This window comes from Hemiscyllium ocellatum, chromosome 7 (assembly GCF_020745735.1).
Source record: "Hemiscyllium ocellatum isolate sHemOce1 chromosome 7, sHemOce1.pat.X.cur, whole genome shotgun sequence".
Classification (NCBI taxonomy): Eukaryota; Metazoa; Chordata; class Chondrichthyes; order Orectolobiformes; family Hemiscylliidae; genus Hemiscyllium; species Hemiscyllium ocellatum.
The window spans coordinates 93,386,923-93,408,594 of record NC_083407.1 but is presented as its reverse complement, the minus strand read 5'-3'; the positions used below and the strand labels follow the sequence as shown (position 1 = coordinate 93,408,594).

General features: G+C 39.5%; 2 protein-coding genes across 2 annotated transcripts; both read left to right on the top strand.

The window, feature by feature from the left end:
* The first annotated feature begins 325 nt into the window (after positions 1–325).
* On the top strand, positions 326–3,320 carry LOC132817551 (secreted phosphoprotein 24-like). The gene is made up of 7 exons (XM_060828054.1): positions 326–498; positions 646–749; positions 934–1,062; positions 1,401–1,532; positions 2,037–2,076; positions 2,930–2,974; positions 3,097–3,320. The coding sequence occupies exons 1-7, from the start codon at positions 447–449 to the stop codon at positions 3,108–3,110; spliced, it is 516 nt and encodes a 171-aa protein (XP_060684037.1). The 5' UTR covers positions 326–446; the 3' UTR covers positions 3,111–3,320.
* A 12,402-nt stretch (positions 3,321–15,722) lies between these two features.
* LOC132817550 (secreted phosphoprotein 24-like) lies at positions 15,723–20,715 on the top strand. The gene is made up of 11 exons (XM_060828053.1): positions 15,723–15,834; positions 15,982–16,085; positions 16,521–16,649; positions 16,780–16,911; positions 17,024–17,068; positions 17,871–17,915; positions 18,282–18,326; positions 19,001–19,045; positions 19,975–20,019; positions 20,291–20,335; positions 20,457–20,715. Exons 1-11 carry the CDS (start codon positions 15,783–15,785, stop codon positions 20,481–20,483), a joined length of 714 nt encoding a protein of 237 aa, XP_060684036.1. The 5' UTR covers positions 15,723–15,782; the 3' UTR covers positions 20,484–20,715.
* Positions 20,716–21,672: the final 957 nt, after the last annotated feature.

Genomic DNA, 21,672 nt, shown 5'->3' with positions numbered 1-21,672 from the left:
GAAGGATTTGTAGACAATATAATTGTTTCAATACAATACCAATGAATCAAACATAAAAGTTCCCAGATGCTATAGTGAGATTTGATCTCTTGAACTTGGACTATTGGACAAAATGCTTAGATTATTATTTAGGAATATAACTATATAACCATTTGTCACATCTTCTCACTGTGACAAGGACAGGAGCCTTGAAAAATTTCTGAACTAACCCATTGCCAGCAAACCTAAACATGGTGACGATACTGGGAGGAAGCTCTGCCCATATTACAGCCACTTGGCAGGAGCTTCCCCTGCCCAGGACCAAACTGAGTAAACATGAGTCAGTGTTTGATTGTGGTGGAGGCACAGGATATAAAGACTGAACGCAGCAAGGAAAGGGCAGAGCAAGAGAGAGAAGCAGCTCCTTTACTCTGAGAAAGCAGCCAGCTGATCACACAAGAGGCAGAATGAAAGCCTTCCTCCTCACCATTGCTGCAGTGCAGATTCTCCACTGCTCAGGTAGGTCCCAGAGAGAGAGTGGCTCCTCATCAACCAACGAGTTATTGCCAATGAGGTTCACTCCCTGAGATATCACCGAGGTGGAAAAATAATTTGTTGAACAACTCTGGAATGTCTTATACAACTTACCTTTTTCTCTCTCGACAGGAATACCAAGGCCTAAGGATGCTCTGAGAGCGTCTGTCATAAAACTGAACCAAATCACTGAGACCAGCAATCTGTGTGGGATAACCAGGAGAAGGGTGAAGGATGTAAGTGTGGCCTGGCCTCTGTCTGTTTCACTCTCTAAACTCTACAAAAATATTAGAGTGTAGTTCCACACAGATTATTAAACAGAAGCAGAATGTTATATTACATTTAAGCTGTGGGTGAATCAGCTCAGATTAAGAGCACCAGACACAGTCAGACACTCATGAACTGTTTTCCTCTCATTAGATTTACCGCACAGGGAAATTGTCGTACAATGTGGATTTAACATTCACTGTGAAAGAAACTGTCTGTTCCAAGAATTCTGGACTGGAATTTGATGATCCCAGCTGCTATTTCCGCACCAAAAAGACTGCAGTAAGTTCCCAATTACATTGTCGCATCCAAACCATCACGTTAATATCACAGAAAGGATCTTATGTCATAAGAAGGATGATGTGGCCTGAATTAGAGATCATGTTCATCGATGTATCATATAGAAAGAGTGATGTATATTGATAGAAAAGACTATATGACTTGGTTTATATCATACAGAGGGCTATTTGTAATGCCTATATGGTAGAAAGGGTTGTGCATTCTAGTTGAGATACAATTAAAAGTAGAATGTGCAATGAATTATGTTATGAAAACTCCCTTGGTGATTGCCAAAGCTATTGTGATCAATAACTTTAATACTCTCCCATTGCATTTGACAGACGAAAGGATTTTGCAAGAGCCATGTTGAATATTTTGCGGATGAGATTGTTGACGTTGACGTGGAGTGTCGGGGATTGAAGATGTTTGACAGCAGAAGTGGATCCTTTGAGTCCAGTGAAAACAGCATCGAGGTAACTTCACCAGTAAACTCACCGGGGCAATAGGATCTCTGACTTTGTGTTTTATCCTAGACTCAGATTTCGTCAGACTCAAAGTTGTATTTCAAATCTTCAAACTCTTCCTTCGGCGATCCCTTGTTGCAGTGGAATAACAATCAGAGCCGCTCCTGGCTATAAGTCTGTGCAGAAATATTATTATTGCTTGTTGCTCTTCAAGGAAATAATTAGTCTTTATTATCTAAGGTTAACATAACACTGTCCATTTTATTACATTAATACTTTGACCAATGACCATACTGTACCAGGACTGCACTCACTTTTGTTCTACCATGAACTATCCATATATCTGGTGATGCCTTCACCGTTCCACACTGAAACACTGCACCGCATCACAGAAAGCTAACAATTTACAATCTCGTTATTTAATTTTTTTTGGATTATTGATTTAGTGGTGATGCTAAAACTAGTGCTTCATCAAATCTACCCCAGGACTAAAACATTTCTATTTAAATTCAGGTGAAAGCCAGAAAAACCTCTCGTCCAAAAGTCTACAAACGTAAGTCCAAATCTGGATTTTCACCAGAACATTATTGTCGACAATAAATTGGATTTCTCTGTTTAGTGTGGAGCCTGTAACAGTACTGTGTGGCGTTTTTATTGAATTTAGTATCACCCAGATTCAGTAGGGGAAGGAAGACAAACACATGAATTTTGCTGAATCTTCCGCTGTGCTAGTCAAAGGATTTTGAGAGAAGCCTAAGTAGAGATGCTTATGCTTTCTCGTGAATATCATTTCACACTAGAACAATGTAATGGAATCAACATTTAGATGTTCAAGATTTACCAGATATTTATTGCAGTGCAAAAGTAAAATAATGCAGATTCTGAAAGTAAATGCTGGCGAATGTCAGCAGCTCTGGCAGGGGCTGTGGAGAAAGAAATAGAAATGCTATGTTAAGTCCAGCATGGCTTTTGAAGAAGAGTCATACTATCCTTGAAGCGTTAAATCTGTTTCTTTTTCCAAAGATGCTGCCAGACTTGCTGAGGTTCTCCAGCACTTCCTGTTTTTCAATAGTTCCTGTGTTCTTGAGAGAATGCAGCAAACGTAAACTGATCAACAATCTAACTCCCCATTAGTGTATCCACCAATACCACAGTACCACTGTTCCAGAACTGGATTGATTATCACTGCGCTGGAGAGCAAGAGATACTTGATGAGGAGTTGTCCACTCCAGTACTGAGTGTCTGAATTCCAACTTCAAAATTGAAGGAGCTAACTTTGCACCTTCATTTTAAATGTCACAGTATAGAATTATGTTATTCAGAAAGGAGTCTAATAGATTAGAAAAATAACAAAATAAATAATTGAATCCTGGCATTAAATCAATAATCTGATTTTTTTAATACAGGTGTTAAGCAAATCAAAAGACTGGTCACTGCGGGAGGTTTCAAACGTGAGTATAAAACTGGGATTTTCTACCAGAGAATTGTCTGTCATTCATGATCATCTCTAACAATAAAGCATTGAAAACAGTCTATCGGAATATGATCGTTGTCTTCATTTTGTTCATTCCAGGAACACTATGGTGATTCAGGATCTCGACACTAACCAGCAATGAAACTTCTGTAAAGCCAAGCTTGGTGTTAACACAAGACCTCATTCCAATTAAACAAGATGTTATCAATTGTACTTTACTTGTTCATATATAAACCTGGACTTCCTGATTGTATATTTCACTGTAACTGGAAGATTCTATAGTTTGTAAATGTTCTGTCCTTTGGTGTGTATTGTCTTGTACTCTGTGGACCATATTAAAATTTTAAAGAGAATATTTCCTGATGTTTCTCTAAAAGTTGTTTGTTATTTTGCTGTTTGGGTGGGAGTCCAGAGAGACCGTGCTGAAAACAACCTGTCACACACTGTGACCACATTCCTCACGTCGACTGCTAGCTGCTGGGGAACTGGAACTTCACAGTTTTAAAACCCGACTTGGGAGTTGGTTAATTAACAACGTAGCAAAATCTTATTAAAGTGGAGCTATCATTCCTGGATGATGACATTAGAATATTTCATATACCATCTGCAGAAAATGTGCTTTTGGTGTCAATTCTTGCAGCATGTGATAGTTGTGAATTCTGAGTTATTGGAAATGAGTTAAGAAGGTGCATTTGATTTTAACAAAGCCCAGTTTTGTTCGAGACACCAGTCTCAGAGTCAAAGTAATCATTTGAAAACTTTTACACCAAGCAATAAATTCTCAGTTGGCCACAGGCTAAAAGAGAATTTCTGTCTTCAACTTGTCAACACAGTGCAGGCCCTTCAAGATCCTACATTTTTTTGGCTGTTTTCTGCTTCATTCTCAATGCATTCCACTGGTTTGTTTTTCCCTTCAGGAGCAGTTTCCATTGGTGGACATGACTTTATTTATTACTCAGTCTGCATTTTCCAAAATCCACATTCTGTAAATGTGACCAGAAGGTCCAGTGTGAGAAACATTAAACTACCCAGAAATTACTGCCGCACATGACTGCCAGAACTCTGGCTGATGTGCAAATGGTCTGTCACCATGCTACATGGGAATCAGTTCATTCAGGACAGTTGTCTTTCTTGCCTTTATTTAACCGGTCTGAGATAATCTTTCAACCCCAATGCAAGTGACACCTGCCTTTGCGAGCATAAACCTCTAAATTACTTTCTACCATACCAGCCCAATGATCAAATATTGAGAAAATTTGACCATCGTCTCAGAGGAAAGGGCATTGATGATGTTTGAAGTCGACTATGACAAACATTGTCATCAGAAGCTACTCCTGAAACTTGAATGGGACTTGCTCCAGGTGAATTTTATATTTGAGAGCTGTATCTTGTCATTGTTCATGTAAACTCCTGTAAATTAGTACCAAGACATGTAAATAAGAGTTACAGTTCCACCTTACTGTCATTAGTAAAGTTAGCGAAGTGTCACACCTTACATGGTATATCTAGAAGAGGGGGAAGTGTGAGGAATGATATCTGTCAAAGCAGTACAAGCTGCTCTATTCTCTTTTGTTAGTGTGTGTGTTGGCATCAAGTATTAACCTGCTCTGTAGCTCAGGACAGGTTTCAGCTCAGGCTGGGCAATGCTCCAATAGCCCGGATGTTTTGTACATAAGCTAACAGTCTGATATATTAGGAGCAAAGCATTGTTTGTAAGAATGACCCTTTAATGTTGACCACAAGGAAAATATACAACAAAGGTCAAAGCCCTGCAAGAAAATCACTTTAAGACCTTTGGCCTTGTGATGATGACAGCAAACATCAAATATAGAATATTTTTGACACCCCGAGAAATCCAACAACTGAATAGTGGCTTGCATCTCATTCTCTAGCATCTTCAACCTATCCCGAGTGACCCTTCTCCATCAGAACGAATTTGTCTTTTTATTCTTCCACATAAATCACGGTTTGATGTCAATTAGACTCTTGATGATAATGTCATAGAGTCAGACAGCACAGAAACAGATCCTTCACTCCAACTCATCCAAGTTTTCTAAGCTAAGCTAATCCCACCTGCATGTATTTTCCCTATAATGCACTAAACCTTTACTATCCACGTAGTTGTCCAATTATCTTCTAAATTTTGCAAGTGCATGTGCATCAATCACTTCCTCTGGCAGTTCATTCCACATACAAACTGCCCTCTGCCTGAAAAAGTGACCCGCATGTCTCATTCAAATCTTTCTTCTGTTGCCTTAGATATATATCCTCTAGTTTTGAACTCCCCACCCTAGAGAAAAGACCTTTGCTATTCACCTTATCTATGCCCCTCACGATTTTATAAACTTCTATAAGGTCACCCCTCAATCTCCTATGCTCCAATGAAAAAAGTCTCAGCCCATCCAACCTCTCCTTGTATCTCACATCCTTCATTCCCAGCAACGTCCTAGTAAATCTTTTCTGCATCCTCTCCAACTTAATAATATTCTTCTACAGCAGAGCGACCAGAACTGGGCACAATACTCCAAAAGTGGCCTCACCAATGTCTTGTACAGCCCCAACATGACCTTCCAACTCCTATTCTCAAAGGTCTGACCAATGAAGGTCAGCATTTTCTTAACTGTCTTAAGATCCCCTTCTTAACCACCCTGTCTACTTGTGATGCAACTTTGAAAAAGCTACATACCTGAAACTTTTCTGTTGGGCAACACCACCAATTGACTGCATAAGTCATGCCCTTGTTTGTTTAACCAAAGTGCAAAATCTCTCATTTATCCAAATTACTCCATCTGCTACTCCTCAGCCCAGTGGTCAATTGGTCAAAATGCCTTTGAAATCTTAGATTATCTTCTTTATTGTCCGCTATACACTACCACCAATTTTGTATCATCTGCAAATTTACTAACCATGCCTCCTAAATTCTCACCAAAATCATTTACATAAGTGACAAACAAAAGTGGTCCCAGTACGGATCCCTGTGGAATACCGTTGGTCACAGGCTTCCAGTCTAAAAATCAAGACTCCACTAACCTCCCCCCTCCCCCCTCAGTCTTCTACCTTCAGGCCAATTTTGTATCCAATTGGTAAGCTCTCCCTGAATTCCATGTGATCTAACTTTCCTAACCAGTCTATCATGTGGCACTCTCCCTGCACTCATTTATCCTTTTGGTCACATCCTTAAGAAACTCAATCAAGCTTGCGAGACACGACTTCCCATGGACAAAGCCAAGCTGACTATCCCTAATTAGTCCATGTCTCTTAAAAATGCATATAAATCCTATCTCTCAGCATCCCCCTCCAACAACTTTCCCACCACTGATGTCAGAATCACTGACCTATAGTTCCTAGGGCTTGTTCTTTCAACCTTTCTTAAATAAAAGATCACTTTGTTACTGAATCATTGAGATTGAAATAGTATTGCATTTCTGCCAGCAATGCAACTCCTTGATCTCCTTCAGCAGCTATCTAATTGAGCCTTCAGAAAAGGCTTCTTCACTTTACAAATATCATCCAATCCAATATGTTTCCAACTCAAGGATGATTATTCACACGTCAATGCAGTACAGATAACTGACTAAGTTTTTCCAAACATGACCTTTTCCTGATTGTAAACCCCAATATGGATAAAGGAAAGAGAAAAGAGAATTGCTTTTAAGCAACCATTAATCTCTGATCTGAATGCCCCTTCCCTTCTCTTGAGATTGTGTTAATTCATCATCAGCAAGTGATGGCTTACCCTGGCTTAAGGCCATTTACTCCCACTGAGAGTAGAATCTTAGCCAGTGTCAATATTAGTCACTGAGGGTTTAGTTATTGACTGTACATCTTGTGAAAGGTCCCAAAAACCTGTGAGATTTTTCAGAGTCAGTCCTGGGGTTTGAGAGGCTGTCCATTCATTTAACCATTTGATAGCCTCATTCTCAACACTCACCTAGGCAACAATGTTCACTGTTACTGAACAGCAATTCATTCTCATTGCAAAATTTAGCAGTCTGTATATTATTCTCCTCACTGCCTTCTCTGTTTTGGATATGTCAATAAAGATGGATCAACAATGGCTGCCTGCAATGAGCATGTATGACCTCCTCAGGTAATACGTTACCCTGGGGTGGCTCTGTGGCTCAGTGGTGAGCACTGTCTGCGTGGAGTTTGCACATTCTCTCCATGTCTGCACGAGCTTCCTCCGGGTGCTCAACTTTCTTCCCATAACCCAAAGATGTGCAGATTAAGTGGATTGGCCATGCTAAATTAGCATGGTGTCCAGCTAGGTGGGCTAGGTGGGTTAGCCATTGGAAATGCGGGGTTACATGGACAAGGTGAGGGTGCTGGGTCTCTGTGTAATGCTCTTTGGAGGGCCAGTGCAGACTTGATGGGCCGACTGATCTTTTGACACACTGTAGGCATTCTTAAATCTGTGATTATTAAACTGAATTAAATTTTATACCTTTTCCAGTTGTCTATCTGCCTGGGGTTTACAGTTGGGAAAATAGGGAGAGCAAGTTCAGAAAATATAGGATATGTACTTTGGAATACAGTGGAGCTCTGATATCCACCATCACCAACTCCAGTCTATTTACATTTATTTTATTTTTAACTCTCCCATATTAATGCTCAACAGCAGGGTACAGCTGAAATATAAAACCTGTGCCAGGAGAGGTAGCTTATGTTCTCTTGTGTATAGAGGACTGAGGAGTGATCAGATTGAGGAAGTTAATGTGATAAAGAGATTTGCTTGGTTGGATACAGAGAAATTATTTTCTCCGTGCTGTGATAAAATGTAGTCAAATCATTAAATTACAGAGAAACTGTTCAGATGCAGAATCAGGAATCACTTTCTCAATAAAAAAGTTAATAAAATCTAGGAACTCTCTTCTTCAAAGTGTTCTGGTGTTGGATGAGTTGTGTTTTCTGCTTTGCAGATATGTAAAAGTGGCATACTCCAGGTTATGTATTTGAGCAAAGTTTTATTTAATGGTCTAAAATGTCTGCTGCCATGTTTCCACTTGCTTGCCTCAGTTTAATTGGTTTTGGTTTTGATTTACCACTCCAGGCTGAATTAACCAAACACAATGAGCAGTCAACAGCTACAGACAATTAAACACTATAGACGGTATTGAACTTTAAGGCTGAAATAGATAGAGTACAGATAAAGTTAAATTAATATATAAATGAAATCTTGAAATGAACTGTGTTCTCAGTTGTACTCTCCTAGATTATAGGAACTTGTACAGCACAGAGTTTACTGATGTAGCCTTACCATCATGTACAATCCATCAATTAACACTATTCAACAGGTACCAAGAAGTCTGACCTGAGCTTTATGTAGAGACCAGAAACACAACGTGTCAGCAATAGTGGAGATACAAGTCCAAGGTGGACAACCTTTCTCTCAGAGGAACTTGATGATACATGAGGGAACAATAGTGGCTATTAGTTACGATTGAACAACCACATGGGAAGAAAATACCCAGAAGCATTCCTGAGTTGAAGATTCAACTGAAGTAAGGTGAAGTATTTGAAGATATACCAGAAGTGAGGGAAAGTGAGGCATCCTCTGAGGCGGCAGCATCTCTGGGCTGGGTCATAGACCTCTGATTCTATGAAAGGACCAACGCAAGCACTGAGATGGGAGTTGTGGAAGTGGCATCCCACAGGTACAGAACAACCTCAGATCTCCGACTCCTCCAGGTCAGTACTTTTCCATGCTAGCATAGTGTCACAACCCACCACAATTCGTCCAAGAGCTGATGAGAACCTTATCTCTCAATGCACTATTGTAATCTTGTGAAACCTCAGCAGACTTTCTTTCAGTCCTAGTGGCCTTCAAAATTTATTTTTTAGTTCCACAGATTTCATGCATCCTCCAAACACCATTACAGCAGCTAGTGGGTTTGGAACATTCCATTGAAGATTTATATTGTGTCACTAATTCATGCAAATTTGGATCGTTAAGGGAAAGGCCCATTAGAACTTTTTATACCTTTTATACAAAGGAAAGTGAAGCTTTCCTTGGAATATTGTGTTGGAGCTTTGGAGGCTGAGGGATGACCTTATTGAGGTTTATAAAATCATGAAGGGAATGAAGAAGGTAAATAGACAAGGTCTTTTCCTTGGGGTGGGGGATTCCAGTACAAGGTGAGAGGGGGGAAAATTTAAAAGGGACCTAAGGGGCAACTTTTTCATGCAGTGGGTGGTGTGTGTATGGAATGAGCTGCCAGAGGAAGTGGAGGAGGCTGGTACAATTACAATATCTGGATGAGTATATGAATAGGAAAGGTTTAGAGGGATATGGGCCAAGTGCTGGCAAACAGAACTAGATTAGGTTAAGATATCAGGTCAGCAGGGACGAGTTGGGCTGAAGGGTCTGTTTCTGTGTTGTACATCTCTATTACTCTATCACTCTAAAATCATCTCTTAAAAATAAATCATACATATGGCCATCAGAACAATGGACTAAGTAAGTTGAACAAGGAAAAGACTTGGAAGTTGCAGGATTCTTTGATCAAATCAATATTGTTGACCCTACAGGAGAAGATAATGATCTGGACCAGAATTTTTGGTCAAAGTCAACTTAAATGTCAGGAATTTGGACATTCTACTTTTCCTCAGTTCAGAACCAATCATTATCATCCTGTTTGATAGCTCAGACTGGCTTTACAGTCTACATCTCTGCCCATAAGATAGCAATATCCAGATTTAGGCTGTCACAGGGGGTGCATCACTGCTTCACCCACGAGTTGTTTGAGGCAACACAATAACAATAATTAAGTTATCAAGGAACTAATGGTGTCTTACCAACAATTCAGAACAAACCTCTGTTAAGTTCAGAAACATGTATTCAGTTGAACTTTCAATAGACAATAGACAATAGGTGCAGGAGTAGGCCATTCTGCCCTTCGAGCCTGCACCACCCTTCAATATGATCATGGCTGATCATCCTTAATCAGTATCCTGTTCCTGCCTTATCTCCATAACCCTTGATGCCACTATCCTTGAGAGCGCTATCCAACTCTTTATTCAACGAGTCCAGAGAACGGGCCTCCACTGCCCTCTGGGGCAGAGCATTCCACACAGCCACCACTCTCTGGGTGAAGAAGTTTTTCCTCATCTCTGTCCTAAATGGTCTACCGCGTATTTTTAAGCTGTGTCCTCTGGTTTCTACATCACAACCAGCCATTCAACCCACTTAAAAGTGCACTTCATACCAATTCATTTTGTGAGGATTGATGTCAATCTTTCTGGGAACCAGAGCTCTCACTGAAAGACATTTGGACAACAATGTTTTCACCATGGTTTTCTCTGCCGAATGAAGTTTCAGGCTAAGTAGATTGAATTAAGTTTATGAAGAACTTGTTCAGCTTTTCCAAGAATAAAGTCAGCTTAATGACCCTTCGTGGAGAACAAAATGAGGCTCTTTCTTCTGCAGTGATGTTTACACAGGAGATACACTCGGTTGAGGAGGTGGGATTGGGGGGTTGGGTGGGGGGCAGGCAGGAAAATAGTGAGAAGCCTGATAACATGTCACTATTGGACTATATTTCATAATTTCAAGAAGAAAGCTTAATTGGACAAGTCTCTTTGGCTCTGCTTGCTGTACATCAAGACCCCTCTCATACTTTTCTAGATTTGAGGGATCTGCTCCTACAGTGATGCAAGTTTGTGTGACCAGCAGAATTAATGAAGAAACATGATATGCATCTATTGTCAGGAAAAAGAGGGAGAAGTGAATTTAATTTTTTTTGTTCTCCTGTCCATAACAGGGGTGACTTTTAACTTTATTCCTTATTTCTTTTAACTGTTAAAAATAAGTGACTGTGTGTTTCCCCTAAACCTATTTGTGAAGTCCAATTTAAAACTAATTCACAGCAAGTTCTTTAGGGTTAAGACAAAGCAGGTTTTGTTATTGAATTCCAATCCTAGGGGAATGGCTCACAACAAACTCAGACACACAATAATACAGGCAAGCAAGAAAGACAAAAAAAGGCAGAGAATTACAAATGTACTTAAAAACATAAGATAATGCCATCAGTTCATGTGCATTAACATTCAGTCAGTAAATCATAGCATCCCTATAATGTTGAAGCAGGCCATTGAGTATATCAAGTCCACACTGCTCCTCTGTAGAGCATCCCACCCAGACCTACATCCCTACCCTATAACTCTGCATTTTCCATGGCTAATGTACCAAGTCTACACATCCCTGGACTCTATGGGGCAATTTAACATCTTTGGACTGTGGATCGAAATCCATGTAGACACAGGGATAACGAGCAAACTCCATACATACAGTCACCCAAGGCTGGAATTGAACCCAGGTCCCTGCCATTGTGAGATAGCAGCACTAACCACTGAATCTCCATGCAGCCCCAAATGTTCAGTGGAGCTTTACATTTGCTCTCTGCCAGAATTCATATTCATGGCATTTCATATACAGGTGGATTGAAGTTGAAGGTGCTACAATACAATCTCGGTGTATTGGGAAATTAATTCACTTTTCAGGCAAAATATAGGATTCTTTCCATAAGTAAGAGATCAAGAGAGTTTGAAACTGGATGTAGGCTGGAGCTGTTCAGTTGTTAATCATGGAATCATAGAATTCCTAGTGTGGAAACAGACCATTCAGCCCAACAAGTCCACACCAACCCTTGGAATAATAACCCACCCAGACCTATTCCCCTATCCTATTACTCTACATTTCCCCTTGACTAATACACCTAACCTATACATCCCGGAACACTATGAGCAATTAGCACAGCCAATTCACCTAACCTGCACATCTTTGGATAGTGAGGAAACCGGAGCACTCAGTTAACTTAATCAATGCAGAATGCAAACTAAAGAAAGAAGTCACAGCTTATAAATAAAACTGTTCAAAAACCAGCAGTATTAGTCATGCAAGCAGGGCTCCCACCTGAGTCACTTTAGCTATTGGAATGACTTTCATGCAACTGATCAACATCTATAGTTCTGTATGTGGTAGCAGATAACTGGGGCCTGGTGGGGTGGGTGGGTGGGGGTTGTTTTACGGTGGGGAAGGTCATTGGTACCATCTCAGATGTAATGAGTTTCAATAGCAGGTTGGCGTAGATATTGCAACTATGGTTCTGGTTCTGATGGTATTCTCTATACAATGCAAGGACTGTGATATTCCCAAAAGGTAATGTAAGCCTTTGTACCCTGGTTACTGATGATCAGAACTTTTCAGAAGTTGCGGCTAACTGGCTACCAGCTGTGATATTGGCACTCATTTGCTAATATTGTGTTCGGACATAGGAACCTGTACAATGCGGAGCATGCTGCCTCACCATCACGTACATTTTATCCATAAATATTGTCTAACAGCAACCAAGATGCCATCTATCAACCCCTCAAAAACGAACAGGAAACGACATCACCACAAACCTCAGGAACACAATCCAGGAGAAAGATAAAAATAGAAAGCAGGAGACAACAGCTTCGCTTCACTTGGAGGTCGTCACTGATGATGTTACCTAGCCAGGTAATGAAACGTCTGGATATCAAACCTACAGCTCAGCGAGCAAACCTACACTCTAAACTCAGAATTCTTCATATTAAAGATTAAACACGAATAACAGTTGATACTGAGTACATTTTTGCCTAATTGTGTACTAACTTCAATTAAATTAGGAACAGTTAACATTCACCAGCAAATTTGTCACAATATTAAAATTTATTTCAATCTGCCAAATTTGGTAACTTTTCCTATTTTAATAATCATTTACAGTCACATTATTAACCAATATAATGAATGATTTAGTCCAGATATGACACCTGTTTCCCTATGGAATTTATCTTTCCTTAATTTAATGTTAGTTTATCCCAAACGTTTCTCTATTTGCTACTGTTCCTCCCTCCTCCCCCTCCCACACAAACCTCAAGGCCTACACTCAAATCAGGAGGCAGGAAGCCTAACCACAGATATCTACACCACAGTCAATAGTCCCCAGGCCAAATCAAATCTCTCTCTGCAGCTCCTACGCGTGATGGAGCTGAATAGTTTCTGTTGTCAGGGACACATTGCAAAGTAGCCTGCTCACTTCAGCAATTTTTCTCCATAGCTCCTTCATTGATGCAGCATAGGCTATAGATGCTCCAATGACCTAGATTCGTAAAGTAAACAAACTTTTATCAAAGTTTCCATTTGTGAACACAGTCACACAAAGTTTGGATGCAAATCACCCCCACATTGTGACCACTGGTCAAAAGCATTCAGCAATTCAAACATCTCACCATTTGATGATATTGAACATGGGGGTGGTTTATGTTAGGGGTTTAGTGAAGATGAGCAATAATAATATTTCTAGCCTTGCCAAAGATGCCCACATCCCTTGAGGGAATAGAAAAATAGCTGCACCACTGACTGATTTAGGAAGAAGTGATTCCAAAAGAACAGATTAAAGAATTAATTTCACTTGCGCCCTCTGCTTTCAACCTTCATCTAACTGGCCTTAATTATCTGGTGGCCAATCAGTGGCCGGCTGCTCTGGAGCAGTTCTGCCAAGCACAGTGGGCACCGTAGTTAAGCCAAGGAAGCAGGGGATTAGTGATTCCATCTCTACCTACAGGGGATCTTAGGGAGAGGAGAAATGTTGGACATGAATTAGTGTAGTTGGGGACAGGAAATAGCATTTGAATGGAGGGAGAACTGTTGGAGCTGATTCCAATTGTCACCAGGAATCTGGAATAGAGGTCCTCACACTGCTGACAATGGCACGGCAAATATTTCATGTGCCTACTTTAGGGTAGCCACTAAGACCCTACCCTTTGTTTTAACAGATTGAATCTATTGAGGAACTGTAACTACTAACTTTTCTGAGGTCATGCACATAAATTTCCCAGTTATTGATTATGCATCATAGAATCCTTACAGTGCAGATAGAGGCCATTTGATTCATGAGGAGAGAAATTTAAAAACGACATAAGAGGCAAATTATTTTACACATAGGATGGTCCGCTTTTTAAATGGACTTACCAAGGAAGTGGTGGATATGGGTACTATTGCAATGTTTAAAAGACATTTGGATAGATACATGAATAGGAAAGGCATGGACAGATATGGGCCAGGATCAGGCAGCTCTACTTTAGTTTGGGATTATGTTCAGCATAGACTGGTTGGACCAAAGGGTCTATTTTTGAGCCGTAAGACTCAATGACTATGAGTCAGTACATCCAATCCAAACAGCATCCCACCAAGAACCATCCATTCTCCATAACCTCACATTTCCCATGGCTAATCATTTCTGATGAAGGGCTTTTGCCCAAAATGTCAATTTCCCTGCTCTCTCGGGACTACCTGAGCTGCTGTGTTTTTCCAGCACCACACTCTCAACTCTGACCTACAATCCTCACACTCTCCTAATCCACACATCCTTGGAAACTATGGGCCACTTGACCTACCCTGCACATCGCTGCGACTGTGGGAGGAAACTAGAGCACCCAGGGGAAACCCACGCAGACAATGTGCAAACTCCACCCAGACAGTTGCCCAAGGATGGGATTGAACCTGAGTCCTTAGCACTGTGAGGTGGCAGTGCTAACTATTTTGCCAGCATGTCACACCAAAATTAGGATAGTCCAGGGCAATCCAGAGTGTTAGTAACTGATGACATTAGAATAATTCAACAATTTATATTCATGCAGTACCCATAACTTAACAAAATTTGCAGGCTGCTTCAGACCATCTTGATCAACTACCCTGTAAAGGCATCCAAGTGGCCAAAGCATGTTCAAAGACATGGAGTTGACATAGAATCCTAAAGGCTGAAAGTGAGACAGAGGGAGGGAGTCTTAGAGCTTATTTTCCAGGCAGATAACATCACTATATTAAATGGTGCAGCAATTTAAACCTGGCAAGCTCAAGAGGCCAAGAGAAAAGAATTGCAGAAATCTGGAGTGCTGTGAGGTTGAAGACAGCAGAGAGATAGGGAAAGCTGAAACCAAGCAAGGATTTGAAAATATGGATAGTAATTTGAAAATTATGCGTTGCTTAACTGAAAGCCAAAGTAAGGCAGTGAAAGAGAGGGTGAACGGAACTTGACATGTGTTAGGTACTAGGAGAAAGTGAGGACTGCAGATGCTGGAGATCAGAGCTGAAAATGTGTTGCTGGAAAAGGGCAGCAGGTCAGGCAGCATCCAAGGAACAGGAATGATTCCTGAAGAAGGGCTTATGCCCGAAACGTCGAATTTCCTGTTCCATGTGTTAGATACTAGGCAAGAAAATTCAGAATGATTTCGGGTTTGGGAAGAAAGAAGTGAGATGTCAGTGAAGAGAATGTTGGAATAATGATGTCCAGAGGTAACAAATGCACAATTTAGGTTTCAGGAGCAGATGAGGTAATGTGTGGGTAAAATTGGGCAATGTTACAGAGATGGAAATAGGCAATTTTAGTAATGGCACAGATATATAATTGGAAGCTCAGCTCTGTGAGCAATTTATAGTGGATTGAAGGTGCCTTTGTACACTTAGAGGTGACCAGTTCCTGTGCTCTGTCATTTGATTATTCCACATTCTGAGAAGGAACCTCTGATCTCACTAAATCTAAACATGATGACGATACTAGGAGGAAGCTCTGCCCATATTTGAACCTCTTGGCAACAGCTTCCCCTGTCCAGAACCACCAAAACTGAGTAAATATGAGTCAGTGTTTGAATGTGGTAGGGGTGTAGGATATAAAAACTGAAAGCAGCAAGGAAAGGGCAGAGTAAGAGAGAGAAGCAGCTCCTTTACTCTGAGAAAGCAGCCAGCTGATCACACAAGAGGCAGAATGAAAGCCTTCCTCCTCACCATTGCTGCAGTGCAGATTCTCCACTGCTCAGGTAGGTCCCAGAGAGAGCGCGGCTCCTCATCAACCAACGAGTTATTGCCAATGAGGTTCATTCACTCAGATATCACCGAGGTGCAAAAATAATTTGCTGAAGATTTCTGGAATGTTTTGTACAACTTAACCTTTTCTCTATCAACAGGAATACCGAGCCCTAAGGATGCTCTGAGAGCGTCTGTTATAAAACTGAACCAAATCACCGAGACCAGCAATCTGTGTGGGATAACCAGGAGAAGGGTGAAGGATGTAAGTGTGGCCTGGCCTCAGTCTGTTTCACTCTCTAAACTCTACAAGAATATTACTGAGTGCAGTTTAGTACTGATTATTAAACAGGAACAGAATGTAATATTACACTTAGGCTGGTGAATCAGCTTGGAGGTTGGGAGAGATGATACCATGTAGACATTTGAAAGTAGATAGTAATTTTACACTCAAGGTGCTGCTTAGCTAGTACTTAATGTAAGACAATGAGCATTGGGATAAATTGAACTAGATTTCAGTTAGGTACTGGCACCAGAATTCTGATTGACCTCAATTTTAGGAATGGAAGATGTGGTAGGTCAGCTAAGGAAATAATAGTACAGTGAGGTCAAGACATAACAAATGCGTGAAACAAGTTTTTAGGCAGGGTTGAATGACATTAGATGCAGTCAGATAATGACAAACTGATTCCCTCATTAGATTCATCGCACTGGAAAATTGTCATACAATGTGGATTTAACATTCTCTGTGAAAGAAACTGTCTGCTCCAAGAATTCTGGACTAGAGTTTGATGACGCCAGCTGTTACTTCCGCCCCAGAAAGACCGCGGTAAGTTTGAAAATCACATTATCACACCCAAACCAGCATGTGTACTGGGGGGGGGGGGGAGAGCGGGGGGAGGGAGGGTTTGCATCATTGGATTTACTGAGTGTAATTTTAATCAATTCTGCTTTGACAGGAGAAAGGTTTGTGCAAAAGCCATGTTGAATATTTTGCTGATGAGATCGTTGATGTTGTTGTGGAGTGTCAAGGGTTGAAGACTGTTGACAGCAACAGCGATGTTTCAGAATCAAGCGAAAACAGCTATGAGGTAATCTCATAAATATACCTATCCACTTCTTGAGATTTTTAATACTGCAGATAACTTTTATTTCTCATTAGTTTGCTGTGCTAAATAGAGAAATATTCACTTTTCATCACAGGTCAAAACTAAGTCAAGGGAGATGTTAAACGAGGAATCATTTAATGTGAGTATAAATTAGAAATCTGTCAGATTATTTACTTATTGATCAGAAATATTCATAAAAATGCTTCAACTCCAGTTTCTAAATGTGTCAGAGTGGAATATCAGACAACAAATTGTTTTAGTCTGAGATACTAAGGCAGGGGAGTCAGTCTGATGTAAAAACTCAAATTCAGAGAAAGTTTGTTCTTCCCTGAAGACAAAATTAACTGAAATCCATAGGGATGGACAGGCACAAGCAATGACATTAGCAAAGCAGTGTCTCTTACAATTTTACCAATGCTAAACACTAATTATTTGTCATTCCTAGATGGATCTGTAGATTTTTCACAATGAATCTCAATCAATAGGAGACTCAGAGCCTCCATTCATTTATCCATCATTCCCACAGATTGTATTGATTATTACTATATTTGAGATATTCAATAAGGATTCCTCCACTCCACCCACAGTCCTAGCAGATCATAGGCTGCTCTTTTGTTCGCGAGAGATACAACTGGTGGTGGTTTTAATCTGAGGGTCACCACACCTCAGATAAGGGGTGAGTTTGAGAAGGAGAGTCTTTAACAGCAACCTCAGCCAGTGCAGGAATTGAGCCGAGGTTGTTGGTGTTACTTACCAGCTGTCCAGCCAACTGAGCTAACAGCCTTTTACAAAGGGCAAGCACTGAGCCATTGACTGTCAACTTGAAAACTCAAAGTGTAGTCACTTCCATATTTGGAACCTGTAGACATTGAATGATTTTGTTTTGAGTTGACTCCACATTTCAAAATGCTAAACATTCCAATCTGATTATTTTAATCCAGGAGGAAAGCAAGTCAACTGAATCATCATTGGAGGAACTTCCTGATGTAATTATCATCTAAGATTTTTTTGTCATAACTATCAACAAATGTAAACTGTCGAAAGTTGGATTCAACTGCATCAGAATAGAGTCTGAGGCAGCAGTTGTATTTCGTTTAGTTAAATGCATGTCTATGACCTATAAATTTAAGCATAAATAAATCCTAAATTATGGTGTATTAATCACTGAAATCTTTGGCTTAAAATAATTTCTGTTATAATATTATAATAATATATTATTGCATTTTATATGATATTGTAGTACTAATTTAAAATTTAATTCACTTAACTATAATTTTGTAACACAAAATATCTTACAAAATATTAAACTGATTCCCTGCAATAACCTGATGAATCTGAATATTTTATTCCAGGCAAATGGCAAGTCAACAGAAACATCCCTTGAGGATGCTCCCGATGTGAGTATTTATTATTTTATATTAATCTCGCTAGCTTTTCATGGACCATACTCATTAACTGAGGGTTGTGTACGATGGTTAGTGCCATGGGGCAGGATGAGGGGCATGGTTCCAAAAATTATCTTAATTAATGCAAGGATTGAGCTATATCCTGTTGGCATTGCTCTACATCAAACTCTCACCACCTAACAACTGAGCTAACTCTCACAACATCAGATAGTTATCAACTTCAGTTGTTGGACTCATGTTAAGTGGATGGTGATTGATTTCTAACATTGAGAAGTTTCCAATAACTGGAGGGATGAAAATGATGGTTTCATGAGGACAACATAGCTGTCATTCTCCACATCCAATTGATTATAAATTATCTGGCAGTGTTGACAAAATATGTAGTCATCAATGGAGAATGTCAGCCCCCATTTGTCTGTCCATCGACCCCATAGTCCCACTTTGTGTTTGTGTGTTGTTTGTAGTTGGGATAGAAGGGTCTGGGGTGCACAGGAGATGTTTGGCAAGGATTTCTCTGCTCCAGCACTGAATCCAGACTCTGAACATAAAAGAGCTGTCACTTTCTGATTTATAATCTGATATAATTTAGCTATTCTGTTTTGAGATAATTTTAAAAATCGAGATTATCTGCAAAATGCTAAGTTTTCTACCATATCTTAATTCAGGTGAACAGCAAGTCAACAGAAACCTCATTGGAGGATTCTCTAAATGTGAGTATCATTTGAGATCTTCTGTCATATAATGATTTATCCAAAAAAGTGTGCTTGGAATTAACTGCATCGCAATAAAGTCAGCTCAGAGCTCTTAGTAAATTAAATGGATGACTAGAGAATAGAAGGTGCAAGAGTTAATATTTCTTCATTTTAACTTAATAATCAATGAAAGCTTTGGCTTAAAAGCCATACAGTGAGATCTTCAAAATACAGTTCTGGTTACCATGCATCAAGGTGAATGTGTTTGTATTTGAGAGAGTGTGGAAGAGTTTTCCAACAACGTTTTCATGGAGGAGAAACTTCAGTTATGAAATTAGATTGTAGAAGTTCATAGAATCATGGGATTATAGAAATTGAGTCTGTTTCCCTTGAAAAGGAGAAGACTAAGATGAAATTTGATAGGAGGTTTCAAAATCAAAACAGGTTAGGACCAACTAGATGGAAAGAAACCGTTCCCTGGTCATAAATGCATCAAGAACAAGAGAACAGAGATATCATATAATTTGAAAAAGACGCAAATATGATAGAAGAGAAAAAGGTTTTCACACAACGAGTAGTTGTGGTCTCGAACACACTGCATGGAAATGTAATGCAGACAGATTCAATTGAAACAAATAGAAATATATTTAGTATTATGAGAAAAGACAGGAACATGACACTAAGTCACAACACTCACTCAGACAGCTGATTCAGACACAATGGGCCAAATTGCCTAATTCTGCATTACAATGAAGCCGTGATGAAGATAATTCGAATATTCAATGTTAATTACAAACACCTCATGTAAACATGAGTAATCTGAATATTTTAACACTGGTGTAAAGCCTTATTTACAATTTGATATAATTTAAACTGCTGTTTTCGAGCTGAATCTAAAAATGAAGATTATTTTGAAACTACTAAGTACATAAATCTGCATATTCCAGGTGAGAGGCAAATCAACAGAAACATCAATGGAAGATTCTCTAGATGTGAGTATAGTCTGACAATATATGGTGTTTATATTATCAACACAAATAAGCTGTTGAAATTTGGATTCAATTGCATTTTACTAAAGCGTGGAGCAACTCTGCTTTTAAACAATGTATGTGTCAACCTTGTAAATTTAAACCAATAACATTTCCTCATTAATGGCTTAATAATCAGGGGAACCTTTGGTCCAAAAACAATTTCAATGCTCAATAACAGATGGAAGATATGATTCCCTTTAATAACCAACGAATCTTAATTTGTTTTTAACAGTGGAACAGCAAGTCAACAGAAACATTGTTTGACGTGTCATCAAACGTAAGTATAAATCAGTCCTTTGTGTCAGAGAATTGTCTCTCAATCATGATCATAACGCACTAAACTCATACTGAACTCATTCATCTGAAAATGACCATTACCATGATTGTGTTCATTCCAGGAACAAAATGATGATTCAAGATCCTAACCAGGAATGCAACTTCTGAAAAGCTGAGCTTGATTTGAACACAAGAAGACCTCATTCATATTACAGAAAATGTTATCAATTGTACTTTATTTGTTCATTAATAAGAGTGAAGGGACCTGGGGTTCCTATCTGTAAATTTTACTGTAACTGGGAGATAATTTGTAAATGTTCTGTCCTTTGGTATATGTTGTTATCTTGTATTCTGTGGATCACATTAAAAATATAAAGCAGACATTTCCTAGTGTTTATCATTTCACTGATTAGATTGGAGTTCAGACAGGCGCAGCGATTAAACCAACTTGTCACACACTGTGACCAACTTCCTCAGTTGACTGGTGGGGCTGGTGGAGGATTGGAGATTCACAGCTAAAAGTGGGTTTATAGGAAGACTGTTTATTTCATTCTGCAGACTTCCAAACTACCAGGTTGCTTTGTCCTTAAATCTGTGCCTGCAGATCCTTTTAGGAAGATACACACAGTGAATATTGCAGAATCTTGTCTAGTTGGATGCATGCTTTAAATTTTAGCAGGAAATACTTTGCATAATTGATCCCACTGTCTAAACTTACAGAAGCACCTATTAGGAAGGAAGAAGAGAATAATATGTTAGAAACATCCAGAATCGACTCTCCCTGCTCTTTGTTCTGGAGCTGATTCAAGATGTTCACAGTGCAACAATGATTGTGAAATTCAAAAACTCACTTTCACTTTACACTTCACTGTTGTAGAAACACTATTATTGATCTAATACCTATTTCAGAGTCATGGAACGTGGTGGAAAATGTTGGGAGCTAACTAAATGTTAATTCCAGGGGATTTAGCATTTTACAAAGATAAATAAAACTAGTAAGGAGGAGCAGGCTAATAATAAAACCATGAAGGTATGAGAGAGCAAGACCATTGGCTGAGCAGATCAGGAAAGGAACCAGTATGGGTGGAGACAAGAAATGAGTCAGAAAACACTCATTGGATTGTTTAAAGGTCCCTCGCAGTGGGTATATTGTTGGACAGTATCTTGATCAGAAAATAAGAAAACCCTACAATAAAAGGAAATGATACTGTAATGGAGATCTTTAAACCCCATCTATACAAGTCAAATTGACACAAACAGGTTTCAGGATGAGTTACTGAATGCATTTGAACTCATTTCCTCAGGTTAGCAGACCAACCTAGAAAAAGATTATTACAA

Bases quoted from the DNA above. Each gene is read 5' to 3' on its own strand.
- LOC132817551 (XM_060828054.1), top strand. From the start codon at position 447: ATGAAAGCCTTCCTCCTCACCATTGCTGCAGTGCAGATTCTCCACTGC. The intron at 499-645 runs GTAGGTCCCAGA...CTCTCTCGACAG, and splicing joins GCAGATTCTCCACTGCTCAG to GAATACCAAGGCCTAAGGAT. The intron at 2,077-2,929 runs GTAAGTCCAAAT...TTTTTAATACAG, and splicing joins TCGTCCAAAAGTCTACAAAC to GTGTTAAGCAAATCAAAAGA.
- LOC132817550 (XM_060828053.1), top strand. From the start codon at position 15,783: ATGAAAGCCTTCCTCCTCACCATTGCTGCAGTGCAGATTCTCCACTGC. The intron at 15,835-15,981 runs GTAGGTCCCAGA...CTCTATCAACAG, and splicing joins GCAGATTCTCCACTGCTCAG to GAATACCGAGCCCTAAGGAT. The intron at 16,650-16,779 runs GTAAGTTTGAAA...CTGCTTTGACAG, and splicing joins TCCGCCCCAGAAAGACCGCG to GAGAAAGGTTTGTGCAAAAG.